Source organism: Embiotoca jacksoni, unplaced genomic scaffold (assembly GCF_022577435.1).
Source record: "Embiotoca jacksoni isolate LCO1_2020_lvr unplaced genomic scaffold, fEmbJac1.0.p SCAF_3, whole genome shotgun sequence".
Classification (NCBI taxonomy): Eukaryota; Metazoa; Chordata; class Actinopteri; family Embiotocidae; genus Embiotoca; species Embiotoca jacksoni.
The window spans coordinates 22,398,922-22,418,033 of NW_027185381.1; the positions used below are offsets into that span (position 1 = coordinate 22,398,922).

Here is a 19,112-nt window from a genome sequence, read left to right on the forward strand (position 1 = left end):
GGCTCGGTTTTGTTTTACGGCTGCTTTATGTTGCATTTTCTGCTGTAGGTTGTGCTATTTTTTAACAACTTCATGTAATGTTTAGTTTAATCTAAAGTATGACACCCTATTCTATCAAATCTGAGGTCTTGTTTGTACTGTTTCAGTTCTGTTAGAAGCTGACTCCAGAGGGTTATTAATTTTTTTTTTTTATTATTATTGTTAATTAGCTTAAACACTTGGAGAAAATTGTTGCCCCACAAAGGAACATTTAATCCTTCATTTTATCAGAAAAAAAAAAATGTAAATTGAAAATTACCAAATTTAGAGAGGCACGGTTGTAACTTAAGCTGTCAGATGAGTGTAGTGGAGTAGAAAGGACAATGTTTGCCTTAAAGTGTAGTCGAGAGTGTGTTTATAAATTTGAGCAAATGTACCGAGTTACAGTCTACTGCTGCTGCATTGGTTTTTTTTTTTTTTTTTTTTTTTTTTTTACTTTCGTAAAGGTATCTGAATACTTCTTCCACCACTGAATTCCACTTGTTCCGACGGTACGTGAAGGCATCACGATGGGTTCAAGTCCAGCCTACCGGTGACGCAATCAGTCGAATTGTGCTCGTGCTCAGACCGCAGTTCGCCACCGCAAAAGCAGAGTCGTCGGTCATTTCGTGGCGCATCGCTCACTTTACTTTTTTTTGTTTTTTGTGTAAAAGTTAATGTAACCGACATCAGAGACGACCGTGAGTAAAACTAGGCACCGCTTCGAAATTAAATTTTACAGTTTTAATAGTTGGTTACTACTTTTACTTAACTTTAGCCACAACTATGATGCTCGAAAGCTTAACTCATGTAGAAAATAGAGTTACCATTTAGTTTAACAATTTAAATAAATTTAAAAAAAACAAACATTTTAACCGACAGTCAGCTGAAATAAATAACTAATGCTGTCGTTTAATTTAATAATTTTGGTTCACATGGTTCTTATAAGAATGTAATGTTTTGTGAGCCACGACGCTGAAGTCAGCTTCCGATTCGACACTAAAGCGGAAAGTTAGGCCAAACTTAAATTTGCTTTAAGAGATTTATGTGGATCCGAGATGGATTCAATTAAAATCTAGTTCATGTGTTTAACACGATTTTTACAGCAGGGAGAGCTGCAAAAAAAATTAACAAGCTCACGTAAGTTAAAAGTCCCGCTCCTGAGTGTCGAATGGGAAGCTAACTTCAGAGTAGTTAAATACTAAAAATTGGTGCCCTAGTTTATCTGGCAATGTTTGTTTTCAGAGAGTTTTCGAAACGGTTTAATCGCGATGTTAAGGGTACATGACTAACTAATGTTGCTGTGTAAATTAAAAGGCCCGGAGTGATTATCATGGACGACTTGGAGCAGCTGACGAGGGGGCCAAACGCAGCCCTGGTCATTTTCTCCTTCCTTCAAGCGGACTGCAGAAACCCACATTACAGCAAAGAGCTTCTCTCCCTGGGCAAGGACTTGGACTTTACCCCGGACATCAACTGCAAAGGTCCCAGGATCCACAGTCTGGACGATGGATACCTTGAAACTGATGGCCACCTGCCCATCAGACAAATGATTTTATCTGACATCCAGCCCTCAGTCGAGCTGCAGTGGCCCAGTAAGTATCTGGGATCTGTACCCAGGATCATTTGTAACTGCACAGGTGACATTAGATAAATCGGTTTGGTACTAAGCGCCGCAAATCTTGGCCTCTGATCAGCGCTCCTTCACCGGTCTTACCAAGGCTGAACATTTCTAAACACACCCTGAGCAAGTGAGTCAAATATGTACTTCTGCCATGGAGGAGTTATTGATACTGCTAGAAAGTGAAAACAGGAAGTAACAGCTGTCAAACCATTACACCCACTTTGCATCGAGACCTTCCACCGTCCACAGAGTGTCAAATGAAAGTCCCGAATGTTAAGACGGACGCAACGTCTTTGCCTGATATACGGCAGCATCATTTTTCTTCCCAATTGAATCCAGAACCTTAAACATGATGTCGATTTGAAATATACTGATGTTTTTGTCTATCCTGTTCTCCCGCAGGGGACCATGTAGAAGCAGCAACCATTCGGGAGGTTGCACTGGGGCTGAGAGAAATCGCAACCAGGCTGGAAGACAGCATCGTGAGTCGGGCCACCCAAAACCTGAGGAGGAACATATTAGCCTCGTCCTATGAGGTGAGTCCGCTCTGCGCTCAGGAATGTCCACCAAGGATCCTGCAAGTGGCACCTCAGTGGCAAAGTGTGTCACTCTGTGGACAGTTGAAAGACTCACTGTCAACCATGGCGGGACCAAATATCCTGTTGGTTCTCACGACTGATCGGCAGCCGCGTTTCTGTTTGAGAGCTGTTGGACAACTATGTTGTACTTTTTCTTTACTTCCACCTAGACTTCCCGTCTAGATTTTGTCTGTTTAAAAAAAGAAAACCACCAACAACAACAATACGCTCTTTCGTAATCTGAGTGACGTTGAGTTATGTTAACATTATTGCATTAACGATGGTTTAAACATAATTGACCAAACGTAGTTTTTTCTTTTTAACAAATCGGCCACCAAAAAAATAAAAAAAAAAAAAGGCTACTGCATGTTTTTTTTTTTTTTGCATTTTTATTTACAAAACTTTGCACGATTAATGGGGGGAAAAGAAAGAAGGATTTAGTATACCAGTGCAAAATATAAAACGGACATGTGTATATACAGAGGGAGATTAGCTTGATTAATACAGCCTCTAGTGCCACCATGCATGAAGTAGAGTCTCTACTTAACAGTCAAAGTCTTGAAGAGTTTCAATAACAACATTTTTTGTCTTCCAGCACTGACTGATCTTTGTGTTTATGTCTGCTTTCCAGCAGTGTAAGCGTCACCTTGCCGGAGAGGTGGAGAGGTTAATGAATCGGGGCGTGGGTCTGGAGCATCTTCCCCAGGAGCGAGTCATGGTGGTCCTCACCCTCACCCTGGTGAAGGGAGTGTGCGAGCAGGCCCCGCAGCTGCTGAGAACCCTGTTCGCCGCCGCGCTGGAGTACATCAGGCGTACAGGGACCAGGTGACTCTCCGAGCTGCAGACTCAGAGGAAAATAAAAATAAAAAAAAAAAAAAACAGTGAAAACGTGTGGTTGAAGATGGCTGAATATGAAAGTGAGAGGAGCTGTGTTTACGCAACAATAGTAGCAAACACTTAACCGTCATTTGAATTTACGATCCTATTTTTAAAACGGGAACATGGAGGTGACTTTGACACTTGATTTTTACTGAATGTTGTTGCTTCAGTTTACGCTTTGCTTGAAAGTGTATCTTTTAATTTTATATTGGAAAATGTGATTATTTTTGTAATGAATTGTTTTGCTTTTGGCATTTCCATGTATTGTCATATTTTGTAACTTGAATACATGTTTTTTTTTTTCTCAGGTTTTGAGTTTAATGAAGTCTTAAATACTTTAAAAAAGCATCGTGTACTTATAATATTAAATAACAGACCACCGCAGAAAGGTTCTTAAATGGTTCAATCTGTTTATTATTCTCAGTTGAAACAGTAGATTGTAGGAAACTCAAGGTACAAAGTGCCGTGTTTGGGACCTTATTGACATCCATCCTGCTCTGTAATTTGAACAGTTTCCCTTTGAAAGCAGGAATAGTCGGAGTTGATGCATATTACCATGTGTAATACCGAGACAGACATGAAGACATCCTTTCTGTATCAAACATGGTATCTATCCCAACAACACCATGTGATAGCAACTCTTTAATTCTTACCCTGACAACCTACAACAATATCCCCAAAACCCCAGAGAAGATATTTACGTGGAGCGGCAGCAGCAGTGAGCGTGAAACGTGGTGTGACACCTTGCTAATCAGCATCTCTTCATGACATGAGTCAAACAAGTTTTCTGCAATCTGAATCTGAGGGAGGCATAAGGGAGATTCCACTAAATGTATACCACTGAACATTTCCCGTTTAACCACTTCCACACCACGTCAAGGCTGGGATTTCACCAGCTGCGTGACAATGCAAAAACTAATTTCACAGCAACCTCAAGAGGTATTTGTTACGAGTACTGAGAAACCAAACCTTTGTAACACCATTATCTAAGCATACGTTTTTCTGATTGTCACCAACGATCGTATTTTGACTTTCAATCACCTACATCGATCGACCGCCTCATCTTCTACTTGGGGGGTGTATATAGTCGAGATCCTGTCACTGCGACAGGTGCACTTGTAACTGAACGGTTGTAGTACATTAACAGCAGGTGGACCAGTAATAGAAAAGGGTACAAGGCCAAAATACACAGGACGTAAAGACACCTGACTGAAAAGGTAACGACGGCAAAGTAACCGAAAAGATGCTGGTACTTGCAGTAAATTCACATTTTCATTAAAGGGAAGACTGTATTCACGTGCTGCCGATCACGTTCCTGCTGCTCTCCGTAATAAGAGGCTGACATTTTCTTGTTTAGCGAACGCAAACAAAATGTAGTGCCGTTTACAACAACAACAAAAACATCAGGGATCTTCAAAGATCATCCGATATACTGTATGTATGAAACAGCAGAGGGAGAACTGCATTGCATCAAGAATTAGTACCTTGTTACTTGCTGCGTTTAAGTGTTTTTAGACCTTCACAGTACATAAATGTCCAGCTGTCAATCTTAAGAGTGCTTGATGTGTAATTTCTACAAAATGCAGCCGTAGTGCTGAACCTTGGGGCACATTTAAATACTTTCACGTAACCTTTGGCAGCATCTTTAATGTTTCAATAGACAAAAATGAAACGTGCTGCATGTGAAGTAATACTAATCCCTTGTGTGGTATGTAAAGAAAAATGAGGCAAAATATAAATTCCTCATTTCATTTCGATATCACACATTTGGTTTGTTTATCAGAGGAAGTGTCAGAATTACTCATCATAGTTAGAGGGGGGGGGACATATAAATGTGATTTTGCTGCTTAGAGAGAGGAAGAGCTGGAAAATACAGTAGATGTAGACTTTGATTTAACTACAGGAACATTGTCAGTTAATTTTCCGTGTGTGTGGGAAGGGGGGGGGGGGGTGTCACTGAATCATGTGGTGCAAAAAAATCCAAACGGACAAGAGAAACCAAAAGTAGAAGAGGGATAAAGGTTGACACATACATTCCTACTGAGAGATGAAAAGTTGGATTCATAAAGAAGTTAAAGACAAAACTGCAAGTGAACACAAAAGGATAATGGAAGGAAGAAAAACAGAAAATAAGATGTATAGTGGAGTGCATTGTTTTCTGCTTTCTTTTTGCACCTGGTGGGTTGAAGCAGCAGTCTGTTTGTGGGGTAGGTGAGACTTTTTTCTTTTGCTGGGGGAGGAAGGGGGGGAACTTTCAAAGATTTTAAACCTTCGGAAAATACAGCAGATTTAAAAAAAAAAAAAAAAAAAAAAAGATTCTCATTTGATCAATCCAGTACAACTGGTAAGGAGACTCCCACCATGGGAATACAAATAAATTTATTTTCTACTTGAGCATCTTAACATTTGCATTCTCCTCCCCCGAGGGTGATACTTTTCTTTTCTATTTCCGCCGGTAGCTTATGGCACCATAAGCCATAACAGCAGCGAGGAGCGCCAGAACAGTTCCTCCATAAAGCAGCAGGGGGAGCTCTGATTCTGGCTCCGGCTGCGCCGGGGCCTCCTCGGCTGGAGCTTCTACGGGGGCCACTGAGACCGGCGGTGCAGTCACCGTGGCGTCTGGCTCTGCCACAGTCTCTGGTTCTGGTTCCGGCTGGGGTTCCTCTGGCTGGGGAGGCACTGTGGCGGGCTCCGTCTTCTGCTCCGGTTCAGAAGCTGGTTCTAACGTGGCTTCAGGCTCTGCTGGTGCTGATGGGACTTCCTTGGCTAGAGGTGGGGTTGCCACCGCAGCAGGCACTGGGGCAGTGGCAGCAGCTGGTTCTGGCTCAGGCTCTGGTTCTACTGCAGGAACAGGCAAAGCTGCTGCAGGTTCTGGCTCAGCTGGAGGTGGGGCAGCAGCTTGTGGGCCAGGAGGAGGCAGCTCTGGTTCTGAGGAGATGAGGGAAGGTTCCGCTGACAAGCTTGGGGGCGTCTCTATCACAACTGGGTCCTCTAACGAAATCAGGGAGGCTGGGGGTGTGAGGTCTGCCACGGCAGGTGGAGCAGGTGGAATCTGGTCCCTGAATTCCTCCCTGAGCTCAGCCAGATCGCTCTCGGTGCCCAAAACACTCATCATGCTCTCATCTATCACTCCGCCCTCCTCCAGCAGCTCCGCGTCCTCGCGCTCCACGTGGACGATGTCAGAGTTTGACGAGTTGTTTTCACTGCGCTCCTCAGCCAGAGCCACGCCCTCATTGCTGTCCAGGCTCTTGACGTCTTCGGGGTCCATCGCAGCGACCTGTGCCCAAGACTCGTGGCCGGCCAGAGACACAGGTAAGCTTTCCGTCTGCCAGGAGCTCTGCTCACTGCTGTTGTCTCCAGTGCCGAGCAGCGACGCGGGAGAGCTGAGCTGGTCGTGATGCTGCTCCGCTGAGAGGATGTAAATGTCGTTGCTGTCTTCGGCGATGTTCACGCCTCGCTCCTCCTCTGGCACAAGGCTGAATATTTCCCCCTGGGGGTAGAGAGACAGGAACAAAGGTGGCATTTATCTTTTGTTTATTACTAAACAGGAAAGAAGAGTTTCAAGCAGAAGGTTTAGCAGCTTTATTTTATTATAAGCTTACTTGTTCAGTGCATTATTATAAAGGATAGTTTCAATGAAGACGATCAGAAAAAAAAACCTCCATACTGTTAGTATAGAAATCTATTTAAACATCTTTTTTTTCAGTAAAACACAAAGTTTTATAAGGCAAGGTCGTAAGGTAAAATTAGACTGGAAAACCAAAACCCCCGTTTCTTAATTCAAAATATGATACTCCCACGGACACAGAGTGAAAATAAAAAGTGCTTTTGAGTCAACACTTGCAAAGGGCAGCAGTCTAGATAATGTGTTAAGCTGCACTGCTTTGCACCTTCTGTGAGCCTTTGATGCCTCCTAGTGACCCAACTACAGCTCGGGAACCATCTGCAGTGCTTCCCTAATATGTAACAGGCACATTATACAGTATAATCACGTGGGGATGAATGACACAGAGGTGAGCTTGCTGGAGCAAAATACATTAAAATAAATTTTATGAAACAGCAGGGACAGCTGCATGTGCATTTGGCCCCCCTGTGACCCTCGACAGGATAAAGCAGGGACAGATGGATATTAAAAGGTCAAACTAATGTTTAAAGCTGGTTTGTTACGTCAACATTTGGCAGGACTGCAAGGAATACAACATATTCTAGTATTATGAGTGAGTTACCATACCAGCTTTGTTTTGCTACCACCTGCTAATTAGCACTAAACACAGTTCATCCTGAAGGTGACATGAACGTGTGCACCGAAACAAATGGTTTTTCCATCCAATATTCGTTGCGATATTTGACGCAGATGCCCAAATGATAGCCAACCCGATGGCGGCGCTAGAGGCCATTGAAATTAGTGGAGATGCATCTTCTTGGGACCGAAAGCTCACGGCAATCCATCCAGGTGGCCGGCTGACTGTCCAACAGAGCAACGTTTCCTCACACGGAACCACTTTGTCGTATAGCTGAAACAGTCACATCTATCTGAGCAGGTGCATCTTGTGGTTAAAAATGCAGAGACGAGGCTAAGTGTTTGATACAAAAAATAATAATAATAAAAAAAAAAAGCTGATGTGGAGTTGCAGGTGATGAATTGTGCTGGACAGATGAAGTTAAATTTGGATCCGTCTTGGGTCGGCTTCTCTGTGGCGTTGCAGGTCACGTAGGTGTGACCTGAGCTACAGTGATTCAAACAGACAGTGGCCACGGAGGCGTTTGTCGAACAGGGAGGGAGGGTGTGACGGACAGAAAGGTTCTGACAGCTCAGACCAGCTCCGAAGGCAACACACTCCGTTGAAATCGTGATAATGTGTCATTATGTTCCTCACAGAGTGTCCGTGGCCACCAATTTACATCTGATCCGCACGCCATTTCAATTTTGAGGAGGCATTATGGAAACCGGGTATTGGCCGATGTAAATGTGATTTTAAATTGACCTGCAAGCTGCGAAGGTTCGTTTCCTTACGTGGACACTCGCGTTGTGCACGGCAGCTGTATCCTGGGAGGCGGGCAAGAGATTAAATTTAACAGTATTCTGTCGTTATCCAACATTTGCTTTCTACATAAGCTGATTTGCATGTGGAAGAGCAAGAGAGGTTCACAAAATACAGCCTCCCCATCAGCTGGACGAAACACGACAAGGTTACTGTGTGGTAGAAAATCCACAGCAGAGGCAAAGGTTGACTGGTGGGATTCAGGAAACGGGAACACGTCTGCTGTGAAGTCTTCACTGATCTAAAACCGTACCCGACATTAAACCTCAAAGAAGGACAGACTGAAAGCAACAGAAGGAAAATATACAAACTGGCTTCTCCACAAACTGCAAACCATTTATTAACTAACTTGGTGGTAGTCGTCAAACAAAACAGCTGAAAGTCTCAAGTCAAATTGAACAGGACAAATTCTCTGTCTGACCTCTTGCAGCTCTAAGTTAGAGCGCTGGTGAGGCTAACATCTTTAGTACTTCAATAAACAATGCCAACACAAATTATAAACGATGAAAAGAACATACCCGAGAAGACAACGCACCCTGAATTTGCTCTAACTTTGCTGTATGCAGATTTGTCTTTCCTCTAATGGTGCAGAGGCTCTCTGAGTCCTGCTGAAGCTGGGAAACACACTAACCAATGTGTTGTTGTATGTTCAGGTTCGCTCTCCACCCTCGCCCCGAGACAAAACTATATAAAAGCACTGCACATTCCTGTTGTCAAGCCAAAGGTGTGAAGCTTACCTGACATTCCTTTTCCTGTTCACTCTCCCACGTTACACTGCTCTGATGTTAAACAATGAACCTGAGAGAAAACCCTGTCATAGGATGGCTGGATATCAGTAACCACTGCCCCCCCACCCCCACCCTAAAAAAAAAGAGGGTCTTTTAGGAGAAGAAAACAAATGCCAAATCAATGCAACTGTGACAAGTACTTGCTACATTGGCACAAGACTGTCACATGCAGTCAATATGCTACACCTACCTGCAAACGTTAGATCTGCCTTGTTGCAAAGAGTTAACTTTCCACATTATCAAATCTTCCAATTACACATCGGAAATCTACACCACGCATCTAAATCCGCTGCGCACAGGTCAATTTTGGGATTCTTTTTTGATCAATGTAATGTTCTCTGGCTCGTATGCGCGCTTAACATTTATGAGGATTATGTCATCACCGCTCCGAGTGGTCGGACGTTGCAGGAGGTCACACAGCAGCTGACTCAGATGGCTAAAACACAGAGTGGAGAGAGAGAGAGAGAGGACAGCAAGAAACCAGCAACCGGCTGCACCTGAACCAACACGTGGAAGTTGAATAGTGTGACTCCCTTTTAAAACTGGCTTACAATCACCAAGAGGGGCTATATTTTCTTGTCATATTTAGGCGTACAACATCATCTTCGGTTTCATACAGAAACATCACGGATACTCTTGCCTGCGGCCTGAAACTGCGCACAAGCCTGGTGATTAGACGACATGAGATTTGACTGTGTTTATGCAATCAGACAACTTGGGGAGAGCCTTTGGCAAACTGCTTTTTAAACTGATGCAACCATCTCTTGTTGTGTGCTGCGCGACAATTTGCATCAATACGTATTGGTTTTTTTTGGCCAGGCATCATTCCCAGTGTGGTGACAACAGTGGGACTCATGGGTCGACAGAGAGGGAGCTGAGAAATGGATGGCTGGCTAGTATAAACATCGGCAGCCGGCCAATGTGTTGCTGCTGTGGCGAGTTTTTCTGCGAGCTACAAGTGGGTCAGTCAAGCCCCTGGTGGTGATGAGGATGTTTTTAGAGGATTATTAAGAGTTATTTTGGGGACTTCCTCTGCCGGCACTCTTCTCTGGTCCAGACTCATGCTGATGCAGTAGGACAGCGATGGACATGTTTAACCCTGGAGCTGGCGAGAGAGTGCTTACATAACAGGGGGTGGGGGAGCACTGCTCCACTGTACCCAGTGGAACGTTACGTGCCCTGACAGGGCTCAGCATGGATCCCTTATAGCACCTTGTCCTGAAAATATCACCGCCAGAGCATCACTGTTTCCAAGCAGACGCAGCAATTGCCAACATAAAACTAAAGGGGAAATACCTTTAAGAAATGCTGCTTTGATTATAAATTCACAGTCATATAATCTGCAGTAATATATTTCGCATCCTTCTCTTTGCCAGGAGGTCAGGTGCAATTGTCATTGTGCCACTTTTAAATCTCCAGCTTCACGTTACATCACTCTCACAAGGACAGCGATGTGAAATGGCAGCTGTGCACATTCAGTTCTTATGCAGCAGTTTTCACTGTCAGAAGGACAGCTGCCTGACTCCTGAAGAGGACAGGCCAAGAGCAGCATGCAAGCATACTGACAGAAAGATGGACGACGAGTTCTTCCGCCATGTCGGCCATGATTTTTTTTTTTTTGCTCATCTCTTCCCAATCATGTTCTCCTCCTACCCGCCCCCCCCTGCTGTGCTACTGGTTTTGTTCCTGCTAAATGAACTGTACACCATATTAGGGTCATAATAATCCCTATTGTATTGTCATGTAACGAACAAAGGCTTTATTAGAGGCCCCCCCGAACCTAACACGGTCTGCCTCTTGTACCTCAGTTACAACAATGTCCTGAAAGAGAACCGGAACGACAGAATATCTACTTTTCAACAGTGTAACATACAAAATTAAATTAAAATCAAATATTACTAAGATGCACAAGCATTTTCTGTATTATGTCAATAAACAAATATGGTAAAGGATGACCACATGGAAGGGGTGAATATGTTGAAGAAAACATAAAATGCTATAAATTTTTTAAAAAAACCACAAAAAACAAAACCACAATGTCCCTTCATTTAGTATCAGCTTTCATTTAGTATATTTTCAGTTCTTTACTCTTTAAGTTCACATTTCACAAAGATCACTGTGCTGTAAAAAAAAAAAAAACCTCCTATAGTGCGCTTACATGCAACCACTAAACAACAACACTATCTGGACATATTGCCAAAGAGGAAAGACCGATTCGTCTTCAGATCATTTTTTTCGCTGCTGCATATTCGCTCATATTTTCTGGAGCAGAAGACATGCACACATCACGACCAATTAGCTCACAGTGTCGTTTGCACGACGAATAAAACGTCCTACCTCGGTGCAAAGTCTTGAAACCGCCGTTTACACTTGTACAGAGTTAAAAACACAAGTGCGTTGTCGTGTTGGAGCGGAGGAAGAAAGCTGCTCGGAGATAAAGTGTGCATGCAGGGAGCTGTCAAACTAACGCAGATTTCACTTTGCTCTCACTGGCTCACCGTGCCATCCCTTCACTCCCTCTTATCTCTCACCCCCTCCCCTCTATAGTGTACCCTCCCTTCCTATGGCACTCTCTCTCTCTCCCTCCCTCCTCCTTCCTCTTCATCCCTCCATTGCTGACCCTGCCCGAGCCTCTCATCTCTTCATCCCCTGTGACATAACTCAGGGCAATAATGTCGCCTTGTTTCGAGCCAGTGTACTGTGTTCACATTGCATCGCATGAAACCAGGCGGAGCGTCATGGCAAATGGCGTAATGGCGACTAGAACAACATGTCAAGTCATGTGACCATTCGTCAGCATGACCTCATCCATGAGGCGCCATTGCAGTGCTCTGCTTATTAGGAACTAAATTATCTCGGCTCTTATCACTGAAAAAAAAAATGCATAACTTAAAATGCAAGAAAAGTTGCAGTTGGAGATCCACGACAATACAAAAACATGGAAAAGTGTGAGTGCAGAGAACATTAAGAAATCACATGATCAAGATGGCAGGATGCGTTCATGCTACCTCTTCATTTGTCAACAACAGAGCGGAAGTGCTTTATGCCGTGTACAGTCGCATCAGGACGTATCAGTTCCAAAGTGCACAGCTGAACTGTAACTGCCAGCAAGTAGCTCACACGAGCAGAGCTCATGTTATGGATTCTTAAAAAGTGTCCGATATCATCATTAAATGTGCAAATAATCCGTTTTTTTCTTATAAATAAAGGCAACATTCTAGGAAACGGAAGTATTAATCAATATCTTTGATCTGAAGTATGTCAGGATCCAGAAGCTGCTTGTTTTTTTTTTTTTGTAATTTGGCTAATAAAGTAAAAGAAACATTACATTGGATACAATTTAAATACTGCCAGGTTATTTGTATTGATGGTCTGTTGAGAATGTATTGATATTCATTTTGACCTGTGGTGTTTTACTGAGATGGTGGTAGCTCATTGTTGCCCTCATCTGGTCATTTACAGACCTGTGTGTGTATTCTGAACATGCTGCAAGCATTTTTTTCATTCCCTTGGCATAACATCTTATGGTTTCATACAATGAGCTCTGCTCAGTCTTGGACAATATTTAGGCCTCGATGAAACTAGGAAGCACTCGGTAATTGCTGCTCTTGATTGTATAAGTTAGTTGAACTTATTTCAAATACGTTTCTACCCTGTTGTCTTCTCAGGATTATTGCTTTGTTATTCTAATTGTGTGGTACTGTTTGACATTTCTGGTAATATTCTTCAACTGAACAGGTGGTGATTTTGGATTTGCAGGTGAAAAATAAAATGTAACGATAACAATGTTTTTATTTTCCTTCATCAGATGCTTCTAAACTCACCCATCCTCCTTGCTGGATAATGTAGTCAGATTCATCTTCCTCTAGGAAGCGCTGCCCAAAATTCACCAGAGTTGTCACAGACTGGCTTTCGCTTTGTAAAGCATGGAGCAGCACCAAAGGCACTAACACCTGGTGGTGGTGGTGATACAGACAGAAAAGAAGTGAATACACAAACCATTTGCATGTCTTGGGCAAGCTGTCATTTCTTTCAGTAGTTGTGAACCTCCCGGCCGACTCACCTTGCTCCAGCCTCCCTGTGTGCGTTTTGAGAGGTCCAGCGTTGTGTCTCTGAATCTCTGGTAATCCAGAGGTCTGAAACACACAGACATCAACAGTGGTATAAAGCAGAACGCCTGCATGTTTAGGGAGATGTGAAAGGACAGTTGTGATAATTGTGACGACGCATCATGAAATCTACTTTAAACGCGGTCTAATACGGTCCTTTTTAACCGTGTCGTACACACTCACACACATTCACAGTTGGAGGTTGAAACCACAGCCTTATCAGCCAGACACTGAACTTGCTACTGAAGCAGTTAGTAATGAATGTCCTTGGCAGGGTGAAGTTCACTTATGTTAAGCTTTAAGTAAGATTCACTGCATCTGCAAAAGTTTGATTTCCTATCGGTTTCTCAACCCAAAATAAATAAAGGACAGCAGATATTTCCAACACGGAGCAAATAACACACGTATTTGTGTTAAGATTGTGAACACTGTGTAACTGTTTCTTTCCAAAAGACTCTGGATTTTTTTTTGTTGGCTTGTTTCGAAAAGTAAACGTGACTGTGTGCATACAGGAAGTTTCCGTGTGTGTCGATTGGAATACAAAGAAAATAAATTCCAGAGAAAACTGTGTCCACGTGATTGTGTTGGTGAAGGAGGGGTATGATGAGGGTTTATGGGATAAATAGATGTGTCGTGAAATGAATGAATGCGTCTGTATATGTATGTTTATGTGTACAATACTTCTAACATTACAATATTCAGAATTACATGTGCAGCTTTCAGTCAGTTTCATGCAGAACAGCTTTTTTTCCTCATCTGACTGCAAAACTGGGGAAGTTCAAGAGTTAAAACAGGAGAAACTGAACAATACAAGCAATATTTGAACATTGATGTCATTCCTTTGACATGGTGGCACCGGTGTTTTCATCATACAGTTTGCATGTTGTAGCAAGAGAATAATGGAAACGTTGCTCTCAGTTTTTTGGATTGAACATTCGTAAGCAGTTCTCACATGTTTGTGTACACCAGCTCTGCCAATGAGAAGCACAGTTCATTATGTGAGCTGTTTTTTCAAACCCAGTCGCAGCGCTGCAAACTCACCCTGTGAGGAGTGTGTGTGCGGCTGCTGGCAGGTGTGTGTCGAGCTCCCTGGTCACTTTGTCTCCCAGCACAGCGAGGCAGTCTTCAATAGAGCTCTCTGGGTTGATTGGACTGAACACCAGAGACGTGTGGCGGTCAAAGCCGGTGCTGGAAAAAGCTGCAGGACAGAATGATATCTCAGATGAGCAGTTCCGGTCATTTACAGGAACTATTCATGTGCCAGCAGAAAAGACGGGGAAAATAATTTCACAGCACCTCTGGATCTACGAAACACTTCACAAAATTTAAGCAGTCAAGACAAATATATTGTAAAATCTGCCCCTTTAGACTTTTAAGATTTAATCATGTATGTTTCTTTCAGGAACATAAAAGGGTGTCTCAGATTGGGAACACCTCCTGCAAACAGACAAGGATGTGAGCTGTCGGGGAGGGGCAGGAAGCTCTACATGTACAGTAGACAGAAACCAAGCCAGCCACCGTTCACAAAGATCACCTCCTCTTCACGCCACATGAGCAGGAGGGTGGTCTGTCAGTCATGCCAGTCAAAGTTGTCTTTGAAAGCATACATTTCATATATTCACACTGGCAAATAACTGACTTTTGACCTCCTTTGCACGGGCAGACCGACTGACTGAATGAACAAAGAATAACACAGACTTGGAGGTATAATGCTTGAAAAAAAACAACTTGTAAAACATTGGGGCTTTTGATTGTGTGTTTATTTGATTTACTTTGTGCAAATGGGAATATGAATCCCAATTATTATACTTGACAGCAGAGATATCCATACAAAGCCAAGCTGTTATTATAACAATCATTACGGGAAATTGAAATCGACGACTCAAGACCTGACCAGGACATTTTTGTAAGACACTAACACACAAACAGCTGCAGTGTTATTGAAGGAGAACCAGTGGAGCTGATTGTGTGTGTGTGTGTGTGTGTGTGTGTGTGCGCTTGTGACCACTTACAGGCAGTGATTTCATCTTCCAGTTGTCTCTGCTCTTCCTCTATCTGCTCTTTTATCATCCTGGTCCTCTCTCTCTCAATCTGGACATCTCCTGAAAGAGATAAAAAAAAATTAAATTAAATTAAAAAAACGTGACAAGACATATGGACTCTCACTCTCTCTCACTCTCACACACACACACACTTCAGTAGTACAGTTTGATAGAGCATTTTACACAACACTACTAAACCTATTCACAATGCAATTTTTTTTAATTTTTTTTTTATAGCTAAGCTGGAAATTTTGTAAAGTTTTCAACACATCTTAACTGTTGTTTATATCTGGTTTCTTTTGGAAGAAATCTTAACCTCAACAAGACTTCTGCCTGTTTGAAAATATAAACATGCAGAGACATGAAGGTGAGTCTAAACTGAGCAGTTACATCATGCAAGAGTCTCTAGACTCAAGCAAAAGCACGAGCAAATGATGCCTGCACACTTAGCATGACAACAAATACGACCAGTTTGCCAACAAACCAGTTGTGCATGCGCAAACACTAACTTTCCTGGAGGGGGTCAATTACCTTTGCAGGCTGAAGTGCAGCGGACACGAACACACTTCACCTTGAAGTCGTTCAACATGATGCTCAACTCAAACCAGAACAAGCTGATCATGGTTTTCTGTCATTGCGTGCATACAAGAGCACCAATGCAAAGCTTATGAGGAAGTGAATTATTTACGAGATTGAGTCTACACAGCTGGGAGTGTAATGAACCACGCAAGGGGCAAAAGAACTGACACAAACACTGCATGGGTGGTGAACTGTGAGCTTTTACACACATTCGAAATTCAGCTGTTAAACCTGGAGCGGACCAGCAGTCGCTTGATACGGAAGGCTGACGCCCTCTCCTGTTTTGACACTTAATTGTTTTGTTCCACAATGATGGAGAAAAAAAAAAAACCTATTTGGAACCGAGTCACCATTCGAGCAGCCAACAGACAGGAAATACAAATGACCTTCATGTATCATTCCTAATCTGTTTAACAGCTGATTCATGTCACTTTTCCAATTCATGTTTTTGTGACGGGAATTAAAAACCTGTCATTTTATTTTTTTAAACAGGAAGTACGAAGACACTCTCCTTTTCTGTCTCTGGCCCTGCAGCTCATACGTGAACGCCCTGAGGGCCAGTGTTGGTTTTTCCTGGGCTTGGTGCTGTTTCAGCATTCAGCCAGACAGCTAACCAGACAACTATTTCCCTTTGGTCCATTGGTGTGCGAGTAATCCTACAGTGATTACTCATGACAGGCTGTCAGAAATTGGACTGGGTCAAGCGTAAAGCAGGGATCAGCAACCTCATCTGCCTTTCTCCGCCCATTCCAAGCATGCACACAACAATAAAATGGACAGGAAATACAGAAAGCTCCCCCCACCCCTCTGTTATTCCACCTGCTCACCTCTCCTTTTTCCTGCTCACAATACGTACACATTTCTTTCAGACAGCTCTACTCATTTACTTTGTCATCCCTGACCTTAAATAGTCGTCCTGCAAAATGCTCCTATTGAACAACAGGGATGTTTCTCTCCCTGTAGTCAATAAGATTTAGTTACTACTAACACTGTGCGACCATATCTTCCTTAGACAAACTGAGAACAGTGAAATGTTGGTGCTATTTAATTATTACATTATTATTACATCACATTTAGCTGACGCTTTTATCCAAAGCGACTTACAACACAAGGTTCAGTGTCTTGCTCAAGGACACTTAGGCATGCGGAGAGGAGGAGCTGGGGATCGAACCACCAACCTTCTGACTAGTGTGCAACCCGCTCTACCAACTGAACTACAGCCTCCCTCGTTTCACACATTATGTGCAGACATAGATCTGCAATGGAAAAGAACTACAAACGTGTTCAGGAAAAGTGCCAAACGGGTCAAAAACCATTCGACAAACAGACCGATGTGGTTTTTTTTTATATGCCAGGCACAAGATGAAAAACCAGATGCTGAAAGCCTGAGGTCCCGGCGCAGGCCTGCTATAACAGCTTCTATAAAAACAGGTGAATTTTGAGCTCTTCTGGAATATTGAAAAAAAAAAAAAGTTCAGCCGTGCTAATGGGGAACCTTACACGACATCCATTTTTTTTTTACAAGCACTGACTACTTTGTATTTGTCATGTTGACTCGTGCACACTCGTTTTTTGTTTTGTTTTTTGTTTTGTGAATGTGTTTCCATGCCAAAGTCAGACGGAGCTAAATTGAGCTGGCAGGCAGGTGGCTACGTGCCCACACACCCCGAATATTTAGTGTTACCGCCGTGCGTGCAAGTGCACACAACTCTATTCGTGTGAATCTATTTGTGAGGACTGTGTGTGTGTGTATATTCACGACATGATACACAAAAGGATTAACAACAACGTGTAACATCACTTGTTGCTTCGTGTCTTCATTTTAGATTGACGCAATCCCAAAAACAGATCGCGAGCGTGCCACAATCGTAACCTCTCACCTTCGTCTGTTATTGGTGCCTGTGATCTACTGACGGGCAGCATTCCCAGGTAGTTGAGCACAACGTATTTGGTTTCATAATGGAAACCCTCAGGCACAGCGGCAGTGATGGAGGCCGAGGAGGTGGAGCCCGAGGTAGCCATTGAACAGACGTTTGTCAGACTCTCAGGCACATGAATTCTTGCAGTCAAAGCTGGACGTCTCACCTTGAGGAAATGACAGCCAGAGGGGGAAAAATAAGAAGCTTTCACTGTGACCATCTTTACAGTCTGAAGAACAGTCATTTGTGGCTGAGGCACCCGTTGATAAAACCTAAGAAAATCCATATCCGACTCAGTTTCAGGATGAACTCTGTTTTTTTTTTTTACTGTAAAACAGCTGTTTATGTATGACATAAAACAGATGTCCCACTCAGTCTCACAATGTCCTATGCCCACTATGCAATGGGACAAGTTCCCTTTGCCCATCTGCCAAATGCTCATTATCTAAACCTCAATAATTAAATAGAATTGTTGGACCTCTGGGACTGCATGGGTGCTGAATGAGAACAGACGAAGAGTGGGACAAGACAGGTCCCGGTACGTTTCGCTCCAACATCAAGAAACAATTCAACTTACATAACACACGGGACGAAAAGAGGGTCGGAAAAAAAAAAAAAAATAAATAAAATAAAATAAAATTTGATAAAGAGACTTTAATGTGAAATAAAATGTAAAAGTGTAAAATGATTTAGTGAAAATTCAAATAGTGCTTTGCTATATACTGTTTCGTCTCGCATCGCCCTCCAGAGAAGAGACGACACCACGAGGAGTAGAAGTTATACTCATGTAAAGTCCGCCAAATGTGTAAAAAAAAAAAAAAAAAAAAAAAAAAAAAAAAAAAAACACTTCCGGCTTTAACTGTCAAAATAAAACGTATCGCTTGTTTGTGGTGAAAACGGAATAATGCAAAACTTCTATTTATCAAATAATAATGTAATAATGGTTCTTGTAGGAATAATAGATTCATACAATTCTAATCATTTTTTTTAATAACATTCCAGCATGACTTCAAATGACTCCGATAATGAACACGCAGACACAGAGTTCAGCTAATTAACTACAAATTACACGTCTGCTACGCTGTAAAATGCAGTTTTTTTTAATAAGACCAGTCGCTGCTGCAACACCTCAGCTCACATGCATATGCACATGTGAGCTAGCTTAACGTTACACGTTTTGTTTTTTTTGGTGCTGCATTGACAATAAAAAAAAATAAAAAAATAAAAAATAAAAAACGTGGATCCATTTCTTACCGTCCTTGTCCAAAAGGCAAGCAGGTGCTGGACAAACGACAAGCCGGGAGGGGAAATATACGCGAACAGTCTCCCGCAGCAGCAGCTGGAGTGGAGAGACAACCACTGGAAGGCGGCAGCAGCAGCACACGAGTACACAATGTGCTTTGGAGAGCACACCAGCTGGCGAGAACACAACTTCCTGTCGCACCTTTCAAAATAATACTCCAGCAACCGCGCCGCGTAGAAGGTGAGCTTCAGGATTTAGTAGGATCGGTGCGACTTTTCTTTAAAGAGAAAT

General features: G+C 42.7%; 2 protein-coding genes across 3 annotated transcripts; one reads left to right on the plus strand and one right to left on the minus strand.

Moving 5' to 3' along the window:
- Positions 1-617: 617 nt before the first annotated feature.
- bida (BH3 interacting domain death agonist) lies at positions 618-3,406 on the plus strand. Of its 2 annotated transcripts, none has more exons than XM_069162553.1 (4): positions 618-719; positions 1,336-1,613; positions 2,045-2,178; positions 2,852-3,406. In XM_069162553.1, exons 2-4 carry the CDS (start codon positions 1,352-1,354, stop codon positions 3,047-3,049), a joined length of 594 nt encoding a protein of 197 aa, XP_069018654.1. In that variant the 5' UTR covers positions 618-719; positions 1,336-1,351; the 3' UTR covers positions 3,050-3,406. The 2 variants fall into 2 exon arrangements, with proteins under 2 accessions (XP_069018654.1, XP_069018655.1); XM_069162554.1 differs by having other exon boundaries at positions 2,855-3,406.
- Positions 3,407-3,489: 83 nt separating this feature from the next.
- Positions 3,490-18,915, minus strand: bcl2l13 (BCL2 like 13). Its single transcript, XM_069162552.1, has 7 exons — positions 18,833-18,915; positions 17,540-17,744; positions 15,051-15,140; positions 14,080-14,236; positions 12,993-13,065; positions 12,754-12,882; positions 3,490-6,589 (listed from the first exon to the last, which is right to left on the minus strand). Exons 2-7 carry the CDS (start codon positions 17,679-17,681, stop codon positions 5,543-5,545), a joined length of 1,638 nt encoding a protein of 545 aa, XP_069018653.1. The 5' UTR covers positions 17,682-17,744; positions 18,833-18,915; the 3' UTR covers positions 3,490-5,542.
- Positions 18,916-19,112: the final 197 nt, after the last annotated feature.